This window comes from Propithecus coquereli, unplaced genomic scaffold (assembly GCF_000956105.1).
Source record: "Propithecus coquereli isolate 6110/MARCELLA unplaced genomic scaffold, Pcoq_1.0 Scaffold129, whole genome shotgun sequence".
NCBI classification, from domain to species: domain Eukaryota; kingdom Metazoa; phylum Chordata; class Mammalia; order Primates; family Indriidae; genus Propithecus; species Propithecus coquereli.
In genome coordinates this window covers 3079486-3098245 of record NW_012137080.1, presented here as the reverse complement: position 1 = coordinate 3098245, position 18760 = coordinate 3079486, and the positions used below count along the sequence as shown (strand labels likewise).

At 43.6% G+C, this 18760-nt stretch overlaps 1 protein-coding gene across 1 annotated transcript in view; it reads right to left on the bottom strand.

Moving 5' to 3' along the window:
• The window catches only part of TMEM206 (transmembrane protein 206), a 35005-nt gene that overhangs the window by 14642 nt on the left and 1603 nt on the right, over positions 1-18760 (bottom strand). Inside the window, exons 2-4 of the mRNA XM_012638362.1 lie at positions 16231-16327; positions 3120-3329; positions 1566-1717 (exon numbers count right to left, since the gene is read on the bottom strand). Of these exons, the coding sequence (XP_012493816.1) occupies positions 1566-1717; positions 3120-3329; positions 16231-16327 (459 nt within the window). The remainder of the gene's footprint in view (positions 1-1565; positions 1718-3119; positions 3330-16230; positions 16328-18760) is intronic.

The window sequence follows — 18760 nt, the reverse complement described above, 5'->3', positions numbered from 1 at the left end:
GGAATAGAATTAGTATAGAAACAATAGAATTAGAATCAAATTAGAATATGAGGCCTACAACTGGAATAGGATTAGAATAGAAACAGCAGAATTAGAAATACAATTATAGAAATAGAATAGAAATAGAAATAGCAGAATTAGAATAGAAATAGCATTAAATTGAACAGAATCAGAACTACAACAGGAATAGGATTAGAATTGGAATAGAATTAGAATGGGATCAGAATTAGAATAGGAATATAATTAAATTCAACAGAATGAGAATTAGAATTAGAATAGAATGAGAATTAGAATTGGATTAGAATTAAGCAGAATGGAACACAATGGAATGGAATTAGAATAGAATTAGAACAGGAATAAATTAGAATTAAAATAGGAATAGAATTAGAAGAATCGGAATAGAATAAGATCAGATCAGTACAGATCAGAATCGAATAGATCAGAATAGAGTATCAGAATTGATCAGAATAGATCAGAATAGATCAAATAGATCAGAATATCAGAATAGATCAGCATAGACTAGATCTGTAGATCTGTTCCATTCTATCGTGGTCTATTCTATTCTATTCTGGAGTAGGAATCGTTTCAGCAGGATTTTAGGAGGAAGCCATACTAACAAAAAATTCTTAGTGGGTTGTTTCATCCTGAAACTCACTAATAGCTCCCTGTCACCCAAAGGAGCACGTCTGGCTCCACAGCACAACACATGTGCTTTTACCATCTGGCTGTTACTCCGTCCACAGCTTCAACTCCCATCACTGTGACCCTCTGAAACACCTTGCCCGCACTGCAATTTTGTCCAGAGGCACAAGCACAACATACTGTCTCTTTAGGTCCTGGTACATAGTTTCCTCTGCCTAGATAACCTTTCCTTCCCTCTTGACATGAAAAACTATTGCAGCTCTTTTAAATCCTTTCTGAAGCAAGGATATGAGATGAGAAAAGATAAGCTGTAAATTAATACAAAATTCCTACCCTGCCTTCAAACCCTGTGCAGGTGCCGCTCCTCTGACGCTCAGAGCCCGATCCCTCTGTCATCATTCCGAGCACTATTGTGCGTGACAGCAGAGCCAAGCCAGGGCCCAGGAGTCCTCGTCCCCAGACCAACACTCCTTCTTTACTTTACCGTATTTATTTCAAAATATGGATGCCCAGGCCCTGTCCTCAGGAATTATGATCTAATTTGCTTCACACGAAACCTGGGAATCTGTATTTTCAAAAACTATCCTGGTGAATCCGTGAAGGGTCAGGTATGAGACCCACTTTGCTACACCACACCAGCCCTGCCCTTTAGCCTTGCCATTCCTCCATCAAGGACAGGGTCCCATCACACCGTCGGGATCCCTGAGGATCACTCGGCAAGGGAAGAAGGCCTCACTGTCCTCCCTGAATGCAGGCGAGCCAGCCGCAGCCAAACGTCCCCCTGGCACAGCCACATGTCTACTCGGGGACCAAGGCCCCACACCCAGTAAGTGGGAGAAGGCCTCCTGGGAAGAACACTCGGGCCCGTGGGGTATGGGGCTAACCGAGCACACTGCCCAGAGCCAGCTCTGGGAGACAGTTACCATGGTCTGATTGGAGAAAGGGTCCGTGTAGTTGATCCTCTGGGTGGTACAATTCATGTCACCTGGCTGGCCAGGGTTCGTCAGAGGGGGAATGACCTCGTAATGGTGCTTACAGCTGAGCAACTGGGCTTGACCAGGATATAGGGCAATACCTGGGGGCATAAACAGGGAAAAAAAAAAGCAAATGTCAGAGGTTACAGTCCCTGACCACACCCCTGAAATCCTCTCACACCCACCAATGATCTATGTTCTAGACTCCCCGGGTGACTGCAGAGAAGGGAGAAGAAAAAGCTTACAGGGGTGGGGAGTTGCATCTCTGCCCTCAGAAAGCCCTACTCCAGTGAAGGGCACAAGCCCCTCCTCAGCAAGACCCTCGCTGGCTTAGGATACAGCCCCCCACCCCACGCCCACACTAAAACCTGCTCCATCTCAAAGCCCCACTCCGCACACTCTGAGGGAGCCTTCCTTGATCCTTGACTGAGCCCAGCTGTGACCATCCCTCTGGCCCGTCATCCACCTGCAGAATGCTGGGAGGCTCAGCTGTGGGATTTCCCAGAACTCATTTCATCTCTCACCTCTGCTATGATTGGGAGCTCCAATGTGGGAGTTGCATCCCAATACCCCCTTCCTCTCCCCCAGCCCAGGCACCTCGCTCAAGGCTCTGCTGACTGTAGTTGTTCCATCTTCAAGGGCAGAAATGCTGAGAGTAGCACATGGCATCAGAGACAGAGTTGCGAGACCAAGAGACCAGACGCAGAAAGTAGAACCCAAAGATAAAGAGGGACAAGCACAAGACGGGCAAAGATGGGCAGACGAGCCATGACCAGCACACCTGATTGTGCTGGCTCTGCCCTGTGAGCAGGCCCTCCTGAGGGTCGCTCAGGGGCATCCTGTCGACAGAGCAGCTGGCACATACCGGGTGGGCAGAGCCTGAGCCCGCAGAGCTCATGCCTCCCCGTTCACTCTATGGCCTCCAAGCGCCCAATGCTAGCCCCACAACCCAGAGCACACAGTCTGGAACAAAGGTGACTCCCCACTCAGGGACCAGACACCTCAATGGGGCGGGAGAGGTATACACAGTGTGGCCTGGGAGCCCCTCTCCAGGCAGGGCCCCTGCCCACCTCTGAGTGGCCCTACCTCCTCTGCCACCCCCCACCCCACAGTCCAGCCTTGACTCTCACTTCCCCTCACCCCTGGCCCAAGCCAAGATAGTCTCATCCTTTCTAGGGAGGCCCTCTGCCTCCCTACACTCCCCTTCACTCCTGCTGATCCTCTTCCCAGAAACACTCTCTTCCTACCTATGTGCTTCCCAAAGCCCAGCTCAAATCCTACCTCTCTGCAAAGCTTTCCTTGACCACCCCAGTTCTGCAGTAACCATTCCAGGCTGTGCACATAAAACACTCTGCTGGGTCCTGTCAGCAGCTCTCTGGGTGTGTACCCTACACCTAGACTACCCTCCACCCTGCCTATAGTACCCAGCACTGTGCTAGGAATACAGTGGCGGCTCAGGGAGTTTCTGCCAGTCGAGGATGCCTGGTCCAGGGCAGGCTCTACCTGGGGCATCATAGCGATCCACCTCTTTGTAGGACACAGACATGACAGGGTGCTTGAGTTTCTCACGAAAGTCCGTGATGGTCTGGTAAACCAGGAAGACGGCCACGGCCATGAGCAACAGGTAGATGAAGATGAGCAGGACTGAGAAGACATTCTTCAGGCAAGCCTTGCTGAAGCGGATGCTGCTGGAGACGGACTCACTGTCCAGGCCTGACAACAAGAAAACACCACGTGACCCAGCACACAGAGGCAAGGCGCAGCCAGAGACAGCCAGCAACCTCCCGGTACTTACCTGCCTTACCAAGGAGGAGGTCACCCACACACCCAACCTTTCCACCTCATCCTCCAAACTGTAACAAAGGGCACCTGCAAACATTTACTACCAGGCACAGGGCACCAAGCTGAAGGAGACTCATTTATTGTCTTTAAGGAGTTTACCCTCTAGAAAGATAGGCAGTTACAATCCAACAAGTGAGCTGGCCCCAACCCACCTCTCACTTTATCCCTCACCCCTCCGCTTCCTCAGTTCCCCCAGCTCCACTAATGGACTTTGTCTTCCAGAATGCCCTTCTCAACACTGGAGACTTGCACATTTGTCATTCCCTATGCTTGGCTTGAAGCACTTTTTTTCCACAGCTGATCCCTAACTCATCCTCCAAGTTTCAATTTAGAAAGGTAAGGCTTCCCGGACCCCTTACCTTTATTTGGGTACCCTTCATCATCATTCCCAGGAAGCCCTATATGTCCCCTACTTCATCACTCTGCAATATCACTGTCTATGTGTCTTTTTATCCCCCTAGGCTGCGAGCTCCACGAGGGCAGGGACAGGGCCAGTCTTATCCATAACTGAATCCCTTGCCCTTCACGCTGTGCCTAGAACAGAGCAGGCATTCTGCATTTACATGGTGACTGATTAAATGTGTCCTGATGCCATTTGTACAACACAGCTCTGCCTCCCCTACCTCCCTCACACCATCCTGAGCCTAGATTAGTCACTGCTAAGGATGAAACTACATCTCCCATCAAAATTCATATGTTGAAGCCTGATCCCCAATGTGACTGTATTTGGAGACAGAGCCCTTAGGGAGGTAATTAAGGTTAAAAGACATCCTAAAGTTAAAAGAGGATAGGTCCCTGATCCAACAGGACTGTGTTCCTACAAGAAGAGGAAGACACACCGGGAGTGCATGCACACGGAAAAAAGGCGGTGTGAGTATACGACGAGAAGGTCGCCATCTGCAAGCCAAGGAGAGGTTTCACCAGAAACCAACCCTGTTGGCACCTTAATCTTGGACTTCTGGCCTCCAGAACTATAAGAAATAAATTTCTGTTGTTTACGCTATTCGGCCTGTAGTATTTTGTTAAAGCAGCCCAAGCTAAGATACTCCCACAGGGTTCCCTGTGCCCTCTCTGCTCCTCAGTTGAAAACAGGAAAAGCCTGAGGAAAGGCCCTATTTCATCCACAGCACAGCTGGGCACAAGGACAAGGGAAGTGTCTGAATGTAAACCCCAAAAGGTAACTGCTTGGCTTCTGACTTCCAGCAGTGACAAAGTAGCTTGGTCATACATACCACCCTTCCACAGATAACAATTAACAATGACGAATTTCAACAATATATTTAAAATTATTTGATGGCATTGGAGAATGAGCAAAAGCAGGCAGAAAACCGAAGAGTCCACCCTTGAAAGAGAAGAACTGCACCTGGTGAGATTTGTAAATCTGTAGCCTTTTGCCTAAGGGCACATGCCAATCCCTTTTAAGGCATGCCTCAGGGTGGCTGAGGATAGAGTTCAGGGCTGGAAGGGCAGCCAGAAAGTTAATAAGAAATCTTGGAAGGGAAGGAGTCACATAGGGGTGAAACCTCCCAAATCTGCAAATGCTCAAATTCTTGGCTAGAGACCCTGAGGGGCCCAGCAAAAAAGCAGCAACTGATAAATGAAAAAACTGAGTGGAGATCTGAACTACTGCTAACGCAGGGGAGATATGAGTTTAGAGCCTAAGTCTTGCCATATTAACTACCTGCTAAGATAAAAATTCTTCTTCAGAAGATAACAGAATCCAGAGTCTCTATCATGTATCATTCATAATTTCCAGTGTTCAATCAAAAATCACTAGACATGCTAAGGAATAAGAAAATGGGACCCATACTCAAGAAAAAAGCAATCTATAGAAACCAACACAAAATGATCCATATGTTGCAATTAGCAGACAGGAACTTGACAGCATTTAAAGGAAAATATATAGATAAGGAATAAATGGAGAATAGAGAAATAGAAACTATTAAAAAGAAAAGAGCCAAATATATAGTTTCAGTTTTGCAGGATGAAGTGTTCCAGAAATGGAGGTGGTGGTGGTTGCACAGCACCGTGAATGTACTTAATACCACTGAACTGTACACTTAAAAATGGTTAAGATGGTGAGTTTTACATTATATGTATCTTACCACAATAAAAAAAAGTTTTATTAAATTTTTAAAAACAAAATGGAAATTCTAGAGCTGACAAGAAATAAAATGAAAAATTCACTGCATAGGCTTAACAGCAGAAGATGGCAGGAAAAAAAGAGTCAGTGAACTTGAAGTTCAATGAATAGAAATTATCCAATCTGAAAAAAATATTCAAGAAGAAAATGGAGCCCAGATAAGTATGTGACAATATCTAGCAGTCTAAGGCATGTAACTGGAGAGAAAAAAAATGGGTCACAAAAAATATCTGAAGAAACAATAGGCCAAAACTTCCCCAAACCGGAGTAAGACATCAACTTACAGATCCAAGAAGCTCAATAAATGCCAAACGGGATAAATAAGAAAGCTATCCCAAGGCAAATCACAGTCAAACTGCTAATGCAAAGATAAGAGAAAAATCTCAAAAGAAGTCAAAGGGACATACTACATATAAGGGACTAATGATGACTAATTTCTGAACAGAAATAAGGGAGGTCAAAAGACAACGAAACAGTATCTTTAAAGTGCTGAAAGAAAAAAATATTTTGTCAACTCAGAATTCTACATCCAGCAAAACTTCAAAAATAAAGATGAAATAAAGATATTTTCAAACACAAAAGCTCAGAGAAAAGGTGCAGACCTGCACTACAATGCATGCTAAAGAAAATTCTGAAAACTAAAGGGAAATGACACCAGATTATAACTCTCAGATATAAAGATTACTGAAAATGTCAAATGGCGGAGTAAATACAAAAAGCTACTTTTTAAAAAAAATTTAAGACTAAAGCAAAAATTATTCAAGAACATTGTAATGTTTATAATTTTTAAGAAAGAATAAACAAGAGAAAAAAAAGTGAGACAAATGGAAAAGAGCAAAATGGCACAATTAAATTCAGCCATATCAATAATTATATTAAATGTAAATGGCCTGAACACTCCAATTAAAAGGCAGGGACTGTCAGCCCAGATTAAAAACAAGATGCAGCTATATGTTTTGATAGGAGATCGACTTTAAATACAAAGACACTAAGAGTTCCTGCTCATAATTATTTCATTTTCCTTTCTTTAAAAGCACAAAAGCAGGATGAGCAAGAACTCTCAAAGTACCCTGGGTTGGCAGAAACAGGAAATAATTCATTCTTTACTTCAACATATATCAAACACCAGGTCTACATGCAAGACTTTGTACTAGGTGCCTCAGGGAGATATCAAGAAAGGAGGCTGATGGTCTGTGCTACCGAATTCAGGAAGACATGAAGATGTAAAATGTAAAGTTTCCTTCACCTGGAGGGAAGAATAGGGAGTACAGAGAGAGGGGCAGAGATCAGCAGAGACTTTGTAGTGGAGGTCACATTAGTCCTGTACCTAAAGCACTTGAATTTTGAAGAAGAAAATAATTTGGTTTTCATTATTCATATATTTTCTGAACTGAAAGAGCAGATATATAGCCAGTGGTTAAGAGCATGAACTTTATACTAAGAGTCTTGGGATCCAGCCCCAGCTCTGCTACTAACTACTCTGACCCTGGACAAACTACATAGTGCTCCTAGAACCTTACATTTTTCATGTGACAAGGAAATTATCATTTCAATTTTACAGGATTTTTGAGAGAAGTAAATGTGAGAATGTTGGAAAGTGTATTACATAGCGCCTGCTCAATGGTAACGATTACTGTTACCAAAGAAATAGAATGTACTTCAGTGTATACTCAAAAAAGTGAAGTGCTCAATGACAAAGACAGCAAAAATGAAGACTACAGAACTATAATCTCTTAAAAGCAACAAATTTTAAAAAATATATGCTGAAAATAAAACGGTGGGGCAGAATACAATGCCTTTCATATAGTAGCCATGTAATGTTTCCATGTCTGTTAAATGAATAAATAATAGTTGAACTAAGTCTGTCAATGCTAACTCAATTTGTCAGAGAATACTAGTGCATTTCAGACATGTAAAACTATAAACCAATGAGTGTTCCTTGCAATTTTCTAAAAACAATACCTTAAGAAGTTTTTACTTTACACAAGAGTGCAAATCCCCAGAAGGTCAGTGAGGCCCCTTCAGGTTGTAAAGAACAGGTTACCGTGGGCAATGGAGGTTTACAGCTACAAAGAGAAGGACAGACCAGGGAAACCCCATGGGCAGCTGAGAACTAAGCCACGAAAGTCCACAGCAAAGCTAGTTGTCCAGAAGGAACTAAAGCAATTCTTTCTCAGCTTTTTTTTTGTCTTTGATTCCACTTCTGCTTCTACCTATTGCTATTAGAGACTATCAATTTCCGTTCCCTCATAGATTTGCTATCTGCCTTCTTTCCGTGTTTCTCTCATGATCCTGTTCCACTTTACTAAGAAGTCCTTCTCTGTGAGGCTTGCATTCGAATCCTCCCCCGGAGAGTATCCTATACAGGGTCCTCCATTGCATACCTCACAAGACCTGCCCTCCTTCATGCCTAGCCTCTATAGACGGCTTCCCTTTCTCAGGTGCTGATCCCTGACCAGTTAGGTATAGGTGCGCTGCAAGACCACAGGATCCAAAGCATGGTGGTCTGTGCACAGGAATCTGCCCATAGCTATTTAGCTTGGAAGGCACAACCACGTTGGACCGTGGGTGCACTTCACAATATGGTCAGTAAAAACACACTCACTGTCATGAGCTGCTCATCACTGCAGTGGCAACGAGTACCAGCTTGCCACATTCTAATAGGGTTTGAAAAGATCACAAGATAAAACTAAAGAACTCTGAAGTGACTGATTTGGTACATAACATCTGAATCAAAGTTTTCAGAGTTGGTAAGGACCTAACAGGCCATCTGGCCCAACCTCAGTCCTTGCACAGCAATCCCGATCCCACAGCCAGTGACTGGCACAACCAGAATCAGAGTCCTAGAGTCCCAACTCGTAGCTCTTTCCCTTCACAGCAGTGAACGTTTATATTTAAAATTCCAATCATTAATGATGATAAAAGATCTAATTAAAAGAATGTAACTTCATAACAAGTAGAGAAGTCTGGGGTACTTTTAAGGCAAATCGTATATTACATCCAGGCTAAACAATATGACAAAGATGAGCAATGACTGGCATTTGTGGACAGGTGTCTACTCTGCTATAAGCCAGATAAACATGATTTGAAATGCTCTGCCTTCTTGATGCCTTTGGTTAGGGAAGGAGATGAAGTTCTCCCTACATGTTCTTAAAAATTCTAAAAAAAAAAAAATTAAGGTACAATAAAAAAGGCCAGTTATGCTAATTGTGTCACTATGAGTTGTTTGGCAGATGTGCTTGGAACAAATTACTCTCACAGGAATACTGACCAAAAGTCTCCTCCTCTGTTTCACTCACAGAAGCCAGGTTTAACTTCTTTACGGGCTTTTCTGGATCCACAAATAGAAGTGTGATGTAAATAAAACTGTAAAACTACGGGGTGTCCCAAAAGTCTCCATACAAAGGAAAAATTGTGTAAAATTTTATAATGAATAGTTTGTAAATAAAGGTACATTTAGCTATAATTTTCCATTTTCCTTATGTATGGTGACTTTTGGGACACCCCGTATTTACTTACTATCCACACTTGCTATAAGTAACATTTCAATTCTGCAACTAGAAACCATTACATTTTACCTTAAAAAAAAAAAAAATGCTGGCTATTTGACAAAATGTCCCACACACTCTGCATGAGAAAACTGAACACTGGCTTTTTTGTGGCAAGCTGGATGAATGTGTTTTAAAAGTATACATCCTTTACCTCAATGCAAACGCATGGTAGTAGAAAGACAAACATAATGCACAAGATTTTCCTGGGAAAGGTAATTTACGTGTTTTGTAAAATCCATGACAGAATTCCTTCAAAAGGCCAAACTTGCCCCAGAATGTAAGTCAGGCCACTAAGGGGATCTGTGATGGACAATTCAGTTTCTGAAAACATCATGGGACCTTTACTCAGAGGATGGGAGTCTAGCTATCTGCCATAACTCTGTGAAACTCTACCTTACAGAGGGCACTGGGCTAAGATGCATTCTGAATTCTTCATCTATCCTTTTTTTTTTATTTTTTAGTGATGGGTTTTGTTTTGGGTTTTTTTTTTTTTTTTGAGATAGTTTACACGCCATAAAATTTACGCTTTTAAAGTGAATATATTCAGTTTTTAGTATATTTGTAAGATGCGCAAACATCACCATTGCCTAATTACAGAACATTTTCACTACCCAGAAAGAAACCCTGTACCCACGAGTGGTCACTCCTTCCCTGGCAACCACTAATCTACTTTCTGTCTCTATGAATTTGCCTATTCTGGAGATTTCACATAAATGGAATCACATATGTGGCTTTCTATGTCTGACCTCTTTCACTTAATATGTTTTCAAGATTCATCCAAGTTGTAGCATGTATCAGTTCCTCATTCCTTTTTATTACCAAATAATATTCCATTGTATGAATATACCATTTTATTTATCCATTCATCAGCTGATGGTCATTTGGATTATTTCCATTTTTTGGCTATTACAAATAATGCTACTATGAACATTTATGTACAAGTTTATTTGTGTACATGAGTTTTCATGTAGACGTAAGTTTTCATTTCTCTTGAGTATATACCTAGAAGTGGAATTGCTGGGTCATACGGTAACTATATTTAACCTTTTGAGGAACTGCCAGACTGTTTTCCAAAGCAGCTGTACCATTTTACATTTCCACCAACAATGTATGGGGGTTCCAATCTCTCTACATCCTCACCAAAACTTGGTATCATCCATCTTTTTCATTAGAGCCATCCTAGTAGGTGTGAAGTGATATCTTATTGTGGTTTAGATTTGCATTTCCTTGATGAGTAATGATGTTGAGCATCTTTTCATGTGCTTACTCGTCATCTGTATATACACCTTATTTGGAGAAATGTCTATTTAGATTCTTAGCCCATTTTTAAATTGGGTCATTTGTCTTTACTATTGACTTGCAAGAATTCTTTATATATTCTAAATACAAGTTCCTTACAAGATATATGATTTGCAAATATTTTCTCCCATTCTGTGGGCTGTCTTTTTACCTTCTTGACAGTGTCCTTTGATGCACAGAAGGTTTTCATTTTTATAAGGTCTGATTTATTTACTTTTTCTTTGGTTGCTTTTCTCTATTATACACAATTGTTTCCATGGAGAACTGATTGTAATGACTAATTAGCCAAGTGTTTTCTTCAGTTAATTTGAATACATCTCTGATGCAATAAACTGCTTATTCAATTAGCATGCCTGGTGTCATTTCTTTTTTTTTTTAATTTCGGAATATTGTGGAGATACAAACGTTTCAGTTACATAAATTGCTTTTGTACAGTTTGAGCCAAAGTTATTGTACCTGTTAGGTGTGAATTTACCCATTCCCTCCTCTCCCTTCCCACCTGTTTGACTTCTGATGAATGTTACTTCCATATGTGCACATAAGTATTGATCAATTAGTTCCAATTTAATGGTAAGTACATGTGGTGTTTGTTTTTCCATTCTTGTGATACTTCACTTAGAAGAATGGGCTCCAGTTCCATGCAGGTTAATTCAAGAGGTATTAGTTCACCATTTTTTATGGCTGAGTAGTACTCCATAGTATACACATACCACTGATGTATTGATGGGCACTTGGGTTGTTTCCACATCTTTGCAATTGTGAATCGTGCTGCTATAAACACTCCGGTGCAGGTGTCTTTTTTTTTTTTTTTTTTTTTTTTTTATAAAATGTCTTTTTTTCTTTTGGGTAAATACCCAGTAGTGGGATTGCTGGATCAAATGGTAGGTGTACTTTTAGTTCTTTGAGGTATCTCCATACCACTTTCCATAGAGGTTGTACTAGTTTGCAGTCCCACCAACAGTGTATAAATGTTCCTATCGCTCTGCATCCACACCAGCATTTGTTGTTTTGGGACTTTTTGATAAAAGCCATTCTCACTGGAGCTAGGTGATATTTCATTGTGGTTTTGATTTGCATTTCCCTGATGATTAGAAATATTGAGCATTTTTTCATGTTTGTTGGCCATTAGTCTATCTTCCCTTGAAAAGTTTCTTTTCGTGTCTTTGGCCCATCATTTCTCCCTTTGAAAAGAATAGCAAGTGGCTGTGATCCTCTTGATAGAGGAAATGGATAGACTGACGCTTTTACCACATTATGGTATGGAATTATTTATCCCAGAGAGTAAAACTGGGTATATAACCATGAATGTTTGGGTGCTTAACTTGAATCTCTGCTACTCAATGCTCAGCACTCTATTACTGTCCTTCTGTCTTGCTGCTCCTACCTCTAGCCCTCCATTCACCTCCTTTTCCAGCTCCACCTCCTCTCTTGGCCCCCAAATATGGATATTCCTGAGACTCACTCTTCACGGTCCTGCCTGCTTATTCTCCATCTGTTCCTGTGTCCCTGCCGCATGGGATCTCTCCTACTTGCATAACCCTATCCCTCCCCTCTCTCCTGTCAATCTTGTACCTCTCATTGCCTCTGGGCCATCTCCACCCAGATGTACCCCTTCAACCTAAGCTTGGTATGTCAACAATAGATAAGCTTCTCCTCCAGGCTGCTTGCCCCTCTGCACTCTATCTCTGTACAGCATCATTCTCCCATTTGCCTGGCTTCAAAAGTCAGAATCTTCTGTGACTCCTCCTCCTCCCTCTCCCCCATATCAAAGCAGCCTCTTCCATCAGCCTTTTTTTAAAAACCTTTTTCACATCAGCCTTTAAACATTACATAAGCATAGTTGTCTCCCTTCACCTTCATCCAGCCACACTGATCTTAAATCCCCACTTTATTCCTCTTACTGTCCTGCTCCAATCCCTTTAAATACTCCCTGCTCCCTCAAGTCCAAACCCTGACACTCAGATGCCTCCACAATCTGACCCAGTCTATCCTTCCCACCTCATCTCCCTCTACCTCCCTCACCAACCCTCTGCTCCAACCATGCTGCGCTACCCACTGCCCCCATAATGTCCTATTTTATTCTCACCTGTATACCACTGCTCATGCTATCTTCCCTCCCTGGCCAGCCCCTTCTTTTTCGCCCCTTCTTTTTCACCTACATGTTACCCTTCCTTCAGAGCAATCTCATTTTTTTTTTCACAAAGCAGCCTTCCTTCGTATATTTCTGAAGCACCTGACTCTAACATTTCTTTGGCACTCATTCATTCATTCCAGTTGGCTCAGTCACTCCTAGATGAGATGCTTTCCTGCTCTAAATTCCCACCGCCCCCCTGCCAGAGGACAAATACGTACTAAGTACCCGCAGTGGGCCAGGCACTCCACACCAGGCATTGGAATTACAATAAAGGAGGAAAAGACAAAATTTTTGTGCCTCACAGAACTTGGGGGCAGGGCCAAGGGGCTGATAACAATTAAATGAAGAATTATATTCAATAAATGTGACCTATCAACGGTGCTAAGTACTACAATGGAAAGCATGTAACAGTGAGAAATGGACTTCAGCAAGTTCGAGGAAGGTTCAGGAGGAGGGACAAGTTCCTTGGGTAACCTGTCTTTTCTTTCTACATGTTGTGAGTTCCTGGAGGTAGGCCATTCTCACTCACCTCTCTCTGGGTTCAGCACTTGGCAAACAGGTGAAGGAGTCCATGAGTGACTCTGCTGGAGGCAGGGGAGGATTTGGAACGGGAGGGCATCTTATCTAGGAACAACTGAGCCAGAGTTGGAACACCTTGGGAGATAGTCCTGTGTGTAAATTTGAGCGCTGCCACTCATTAGATTAGAACATGTTACTGAACCTGTGTCTCAGGTTCCTCAACTATAAACTAGGACTAACCATTTCCTTCAGAGTGGCTGTGAAGATTATAGGATTAAGTGTATATAAAAAGCCCTATACAGGCCTTGAAAGTACCCCAAAAATGGTGGCTACCATCATGATTACCACTATTTTTATTATTATCAGAAGACTCAGAGGCAGGAAATGAGCTGTGAGAGTTGTATATCAGGCCATCAAATTCAGGCAAAGTCACTACTAAGACCAGCCAAATGGACTTCTGAGAACTGGATCTTCTACTGTCCAGAAAAGTGATGAGCCCAGGAGGGGTTTCCCAAAAGCAGAAAAGGCTCCTGCCAGTTGATAGAGCTTCCCAAAATTTGCTCTACCTGGGGCCTGGCTTCCTATTCTGACGGACCTCAGGCTTTGAGGCCCCAGGAATCTGAGGAAAAAAGAGGCTGCTAAGGTCCAAGGTCCATGGCAACCTCCTAATTTACCTAGGCATTTATCTATAAAAGGAAACACAAAGGCAAGCCTCATCTTTCCAAGTTCACCCCATCCTCTTCTTCCTGCTGCCTGCATCCGTCCTCTTCTGGTTGGGGGCAAGAGGATAGTGCAGGGTGTGGTAGGCGAAATAAAGGCTCCCAAAGATGTCCAAGCCTTAATTCTTAGAACCTGTAAATATGTCAAGTTACATGGAAAAGCAGATGGGACTAAGGTTGCCAATCAAAATAGGGAGATTACCCTGGATTATCTGGGTGGGCCCAATGTGATCACAAGGACTCTAAACATGAAAAAGGGAAGCAGAAGAGTCAGTGTCAGAGTGATGTGATGTGAAAAAGACTCAACCAGCCACTGCTGGTTTTGAAGTTGGAGAAAGGGGCCACAAGGCAAGGAATGCAGGAAGCCTTCTGAAGCCAGAAAAGGGAAAGAACAGATTCTCACCTAGAGCCTCCTGAAAAGAATTCAGGCCTGCTGACACCTTAATTTTAGCCCAGTGAGACCCATTTTGGACTCCTGACCTCTAGAACCGTAAGATAATTTGTATTGTTTTAAGCCACTAAGTTTGTGGTAATTTGTTATAGAAACAAGAGGACACTAATATGCAAGGCTTTCAAACTCCTCTCCCTAGAGCCTTAGGGCTTCTAAGGTAGGCCTAATAGCAGAGTAGGAGATAGCCATGCCACTACCTTTTACATATTGGGCTTTAATAAAAGAATGCTTAAAATATTTTAAAATCACTGGTGTAGTAGAAAGCATTTGGGGTCAGAGTTTGATTCAGTCTGTTTGCCGACCATGTGATCTTCTCATGCTTTACCTAATCTCCCAAGCCTGGGGTCCTTATCTGTAAAAGGAGGATGACCACCTCACAGGATTGTTAAGAAAATTAAATGGGGCATGGGTAGGACAAAGTCTGGCACAGAGAAAGCAGTCAGGAAACATTAGCTACCCATCCAGTCTCCTTCCTTCTACATAGTCTTCTCTAAGGAGCAGGCAGAATCCCAGAAGTTCCTATCCTATTCCCCTCCCCTACCAATAGAGGAATCAGGAGGAACAGAACTCTACCTTCCCCAATCCACCCTAGGAGCTGGAGTCAATTTGGGGCTCCATTCACTCATTTATTCACTGAACAAATCTACTGCAGGGTCAAGGCAAAAGTGGAGAGCAAAACAAGCCAGTCTCTGCCTTCAGGAAGTTTCATTCTAGTAGAACAGACATTAGTCAAATGGTCAAACAAGTATAGCGTTCCAACAGCAATAGCTACAAAGGTGAGGTTCAGACTGTGAGAGACAGTGTTGGAGGATGGGAGGTGATCCAGCTAAGAGGTCAGAGAAGGCTTTGTAGGAAAAAAAAGAGTGAGCTGGGAGCTGAAGAATGATTAGGCATAAACTAGGTGGCAGAAGGAAGAAAATTCCAGGCAGAGGAATAAAACAACAAAAAGGCCCTATAGTGGGAGGAAATGAGGCCTAAAATAAAAGGTCAGCATGGCTGAGGGACAGAGAAATAGGGGATGATGGGAAGGAAGGAAGGAAGAATGACTCCAAAATTCAGCTACATGAGTGGTGGTACTGTTCCCAGAAACAGGGAACACTGGAAGAGGACCACTCTGGGAATGAGAAGATCATGAGGTCAATTTTGGATACATGTTTAGGACAGCTTTGGGACATCCAAACAGAGCTATCACCTGGACGGTTGGATATGCAGGATATATAAGTCTGGAGTTTGTAGTTAATCTCTGTGCTAGGGATGCAAACAAGGGAGTCACATGTGAGCAAGCAGTGTAGCAGGCCTGGGGGAGATGGCCCAGTAGAGTGAGAGAAGGGGGCCTACAACAAACATGTAATGCCCAAGAGCTGGACAGAGACTGCAAAGGAGCATGGAAAGACTGGCCTGAGAACGGCTACGTCATAAAAGCTAAGGGAGCAGAGTGTATCCAGGAGGAAGAAGTAGTCAACAGTGTCAAATGTTACTGTGATACTCTGCAAGATGCCAACTGACTGATAGGACCCTGCTCACCCAGCTGGGCAGCAATACTGGACAGGCCTGGTATCTGAGAGGTGGGGCCTATTAGTTCTTCTCCCAGAGGGTTCTGGGCAGTGACCTGGATATTGGAGACTCACCTGCTAGTAACTTCCTAGGGAAGGAGGAATGGAAGAGCAGAGACCCAAAGCATCTGCCACTGTATCCACTGACCTGGCCACAGGAACTGGCTCACACTGGAGCCAAGGAAACAGCAGATACCAGCCTGGACATATTCTCTCTCCTGAGACTGGTTAAATATGTATGGCTTTAACACTAGGGCAATACTTGAGATCTGACACCAGGGTACAGGGAAGGAGGTTCCTCCTCTCCCATAGTTGGGGAAGTGCCTGGTCTGGGGCCTCCCCCTGCAGCAACAGCACAGCACTGTTTTCCAGCGTTTCCACTTCCTGCACCAAACCCACTCACCTGGTAAGAAACCCGGACCTTGGACTTTGATCGTCTCCTTGTCCAGCTTGTCTGCCTGCTCTGAGTTCTCAATCACCTGGTCCAACTCCTCACTCAGCTAAAGGGAGAAGCAAAGAGGGCAAACAGGTGAGCTACATCAGCACATCAGCCTTGCTTTTCTACACTAGAATAAGAAAGCAGCAGCTGCTTCTCATTTGTCACAAAAAACCACACAATGTAGGATGTGTTACAGCATTTCTACAGATGAGGATACTGAAGCTCAGAAAATTCAAGGAACCTCCTGTCTATTAGTTTCTTAGGACCACTGTTACAAAGCACCACAAACTGAGTGGCTTAAAACAACAAAAATGTCTTCTGTCACAGTTCTTGAGGCTTGAAGTCTGAAATCAAGGTGTTGGGAGGGTTGGTTCCTTCCGAGAGTGGTGAGAGAGAATCTGTTCCATGTGGTTCTCCTAGCTTCTAGCAACAGCTGGCAATCCTTGGCTTTCCTTAGCTTGTAGATGCATCCAAACTCCAATCACCGCCTCCGTCTTCACAAGGTATTCTCCCCGTGTCTGGGTCTTCACATGGTCATCTTCCTTAAGGACACCAGTCATGTTGCGTTAGGAGCTCACCCTACTCCAGTTAAGACCTCATCTTAACTAATTACACCTGCAACAACCCTATTTCCAAAGTCGCAATATGAGGTACTGGGGGTTAGAACTTCAACATATGTTTCTGGGGAAACACAATTCAAATCACAGTATTTCCCATGGCCATAGAGCCACTGAAAGACAGAGCCTGGAGTCAAATCTAAGTTGGCCTAGTTCGAAAGGCCACAGTCATAGCCACTTCCCAAAGGAAGTGGAAATGCAGCTTACAGTCTGCTGAGAGAGAAGAGGGAACAGTGAAGTTGCTGTCAAAGCTCTCCAGCACTCTGGCTAAAATAGAGCTCCAAAGGGCAGAACAAAACAGGGAGAGAGGTCCATCGCAAGGACAGGTGCTAATTAGCAGCCTGGTCCCAGGCAAACTTAACCTCACATCATCAGTGTTCTCACCTGTCAAATGGGGAAAATTACGCCACTGATAAGGGTAGAAAGGCAGAAAGGAGACCATGATAATCCATAAGTCTCCACAGGATTAGGGAGGAAGGCAGAAAAGGTCAAGACCAGAGTTTAGAGGAGAAGCCATCACTGAATTAGGAAGTGGGGAGGGAACAGCTTTCCTAAATGTTTTCTTCAGCTGTGTCCACTTACAGTTTCAAAACATTTTCATTAAAAATTCACCTCCAAGAGACCCGAGTTAAAAAACAGCTCTTATCCATCTATTATTCTTCCATCTACTCTCCACGTCTCCACTCCTGCCCCTTAGATTCAGGCAAAACCTCCAATTTAAAGCCCTCGAAGCACAAAAGAAAAGAAAAACAACGAGTAGGAGAGGGCTGGGAGGCTGGAGATGGCACCATGATATACAGGCCACTAATGGGAGGACAGATAAAGAGGTCCCGAGAGATCTCACTGGCCAAAGGGAGAGGAGGGTGTTAGTCCTGGGAAGGCTCAAAGTTCTTTGATCCAAGCCTCATCCAGGTTCACCCTGACCCAGGTGGTAACACCCTTTCTGACTGCCCACAGCCATGATGAGCCCACCTCCTTGCCAGCCCTTGACCAAATTCTCAGTATACCCCACCCTCCAAAGCCAAAAATCTCCCTTCAGCAAAGCAACCTAACTTGGAACTAGGTCCACTCTCAGAATGATCCAGGCAAGAAAGATGCAGGCCATTGTGTGGGCAGCCTTCTTCCTCTGAAGAAGGCGAGAGACAGGGACTTCACAACAGACCTCTGGGAAGGCAAGGGGAGGGGGACCTTCCAGAGCCTTCCACCATGGGCATGCCCCCAAAGGGCAAATGACTCCACCTCTGGCCTTATCTCTGCAAGCAGAACAACTGCTATATTTTAACAAACATCTTATGAGCCCTGCTAGGTGAAGAGATCCTGCAGGCCATGTGGATGGTGAGGGACACAGTCCTGTTAAGCCAGGACCCCAAGGCTCCCTAGAAATAGGAGCTGCCCACACCCTGTTAATAAGACTATTGTTCACTGAGGGGTCACTACCTGCCAGGTACTGAGCCAAGCACTTTCCACATGTCAACTCATCTAATTCCCACAACGACCCTAGGAGGTAGGGGGACTACCATTATTTTCATTTTCAAATGAAAAAACTAAGGCTCAGAAAGTTAAGTGACTTGACAAAAGTCGCACAAATGGGCAAGAAGCAAAGCCAGGACAGGAAAGTGGCTTTTTGACTTCAAAGACCTAGTATTTGCCCACTATGCTCTACCTGAAAACTTTAAACCTGAAAACTTTCAGAGTTAGGGAAAGACACATCTCATTCCCCAGGATTGCCCCACTGTCTAGGGCATGGAATCTAGGGCCCGTGGAATCCACAGCACTGGTTAAAATCCATCAGGCTCCCGTTAGATAAAGGAAACAGATGGGATTAAGGGGAAATGAGAGGAGAAATACAGAAATCTGTCCAAGACCAGACTCCAGCC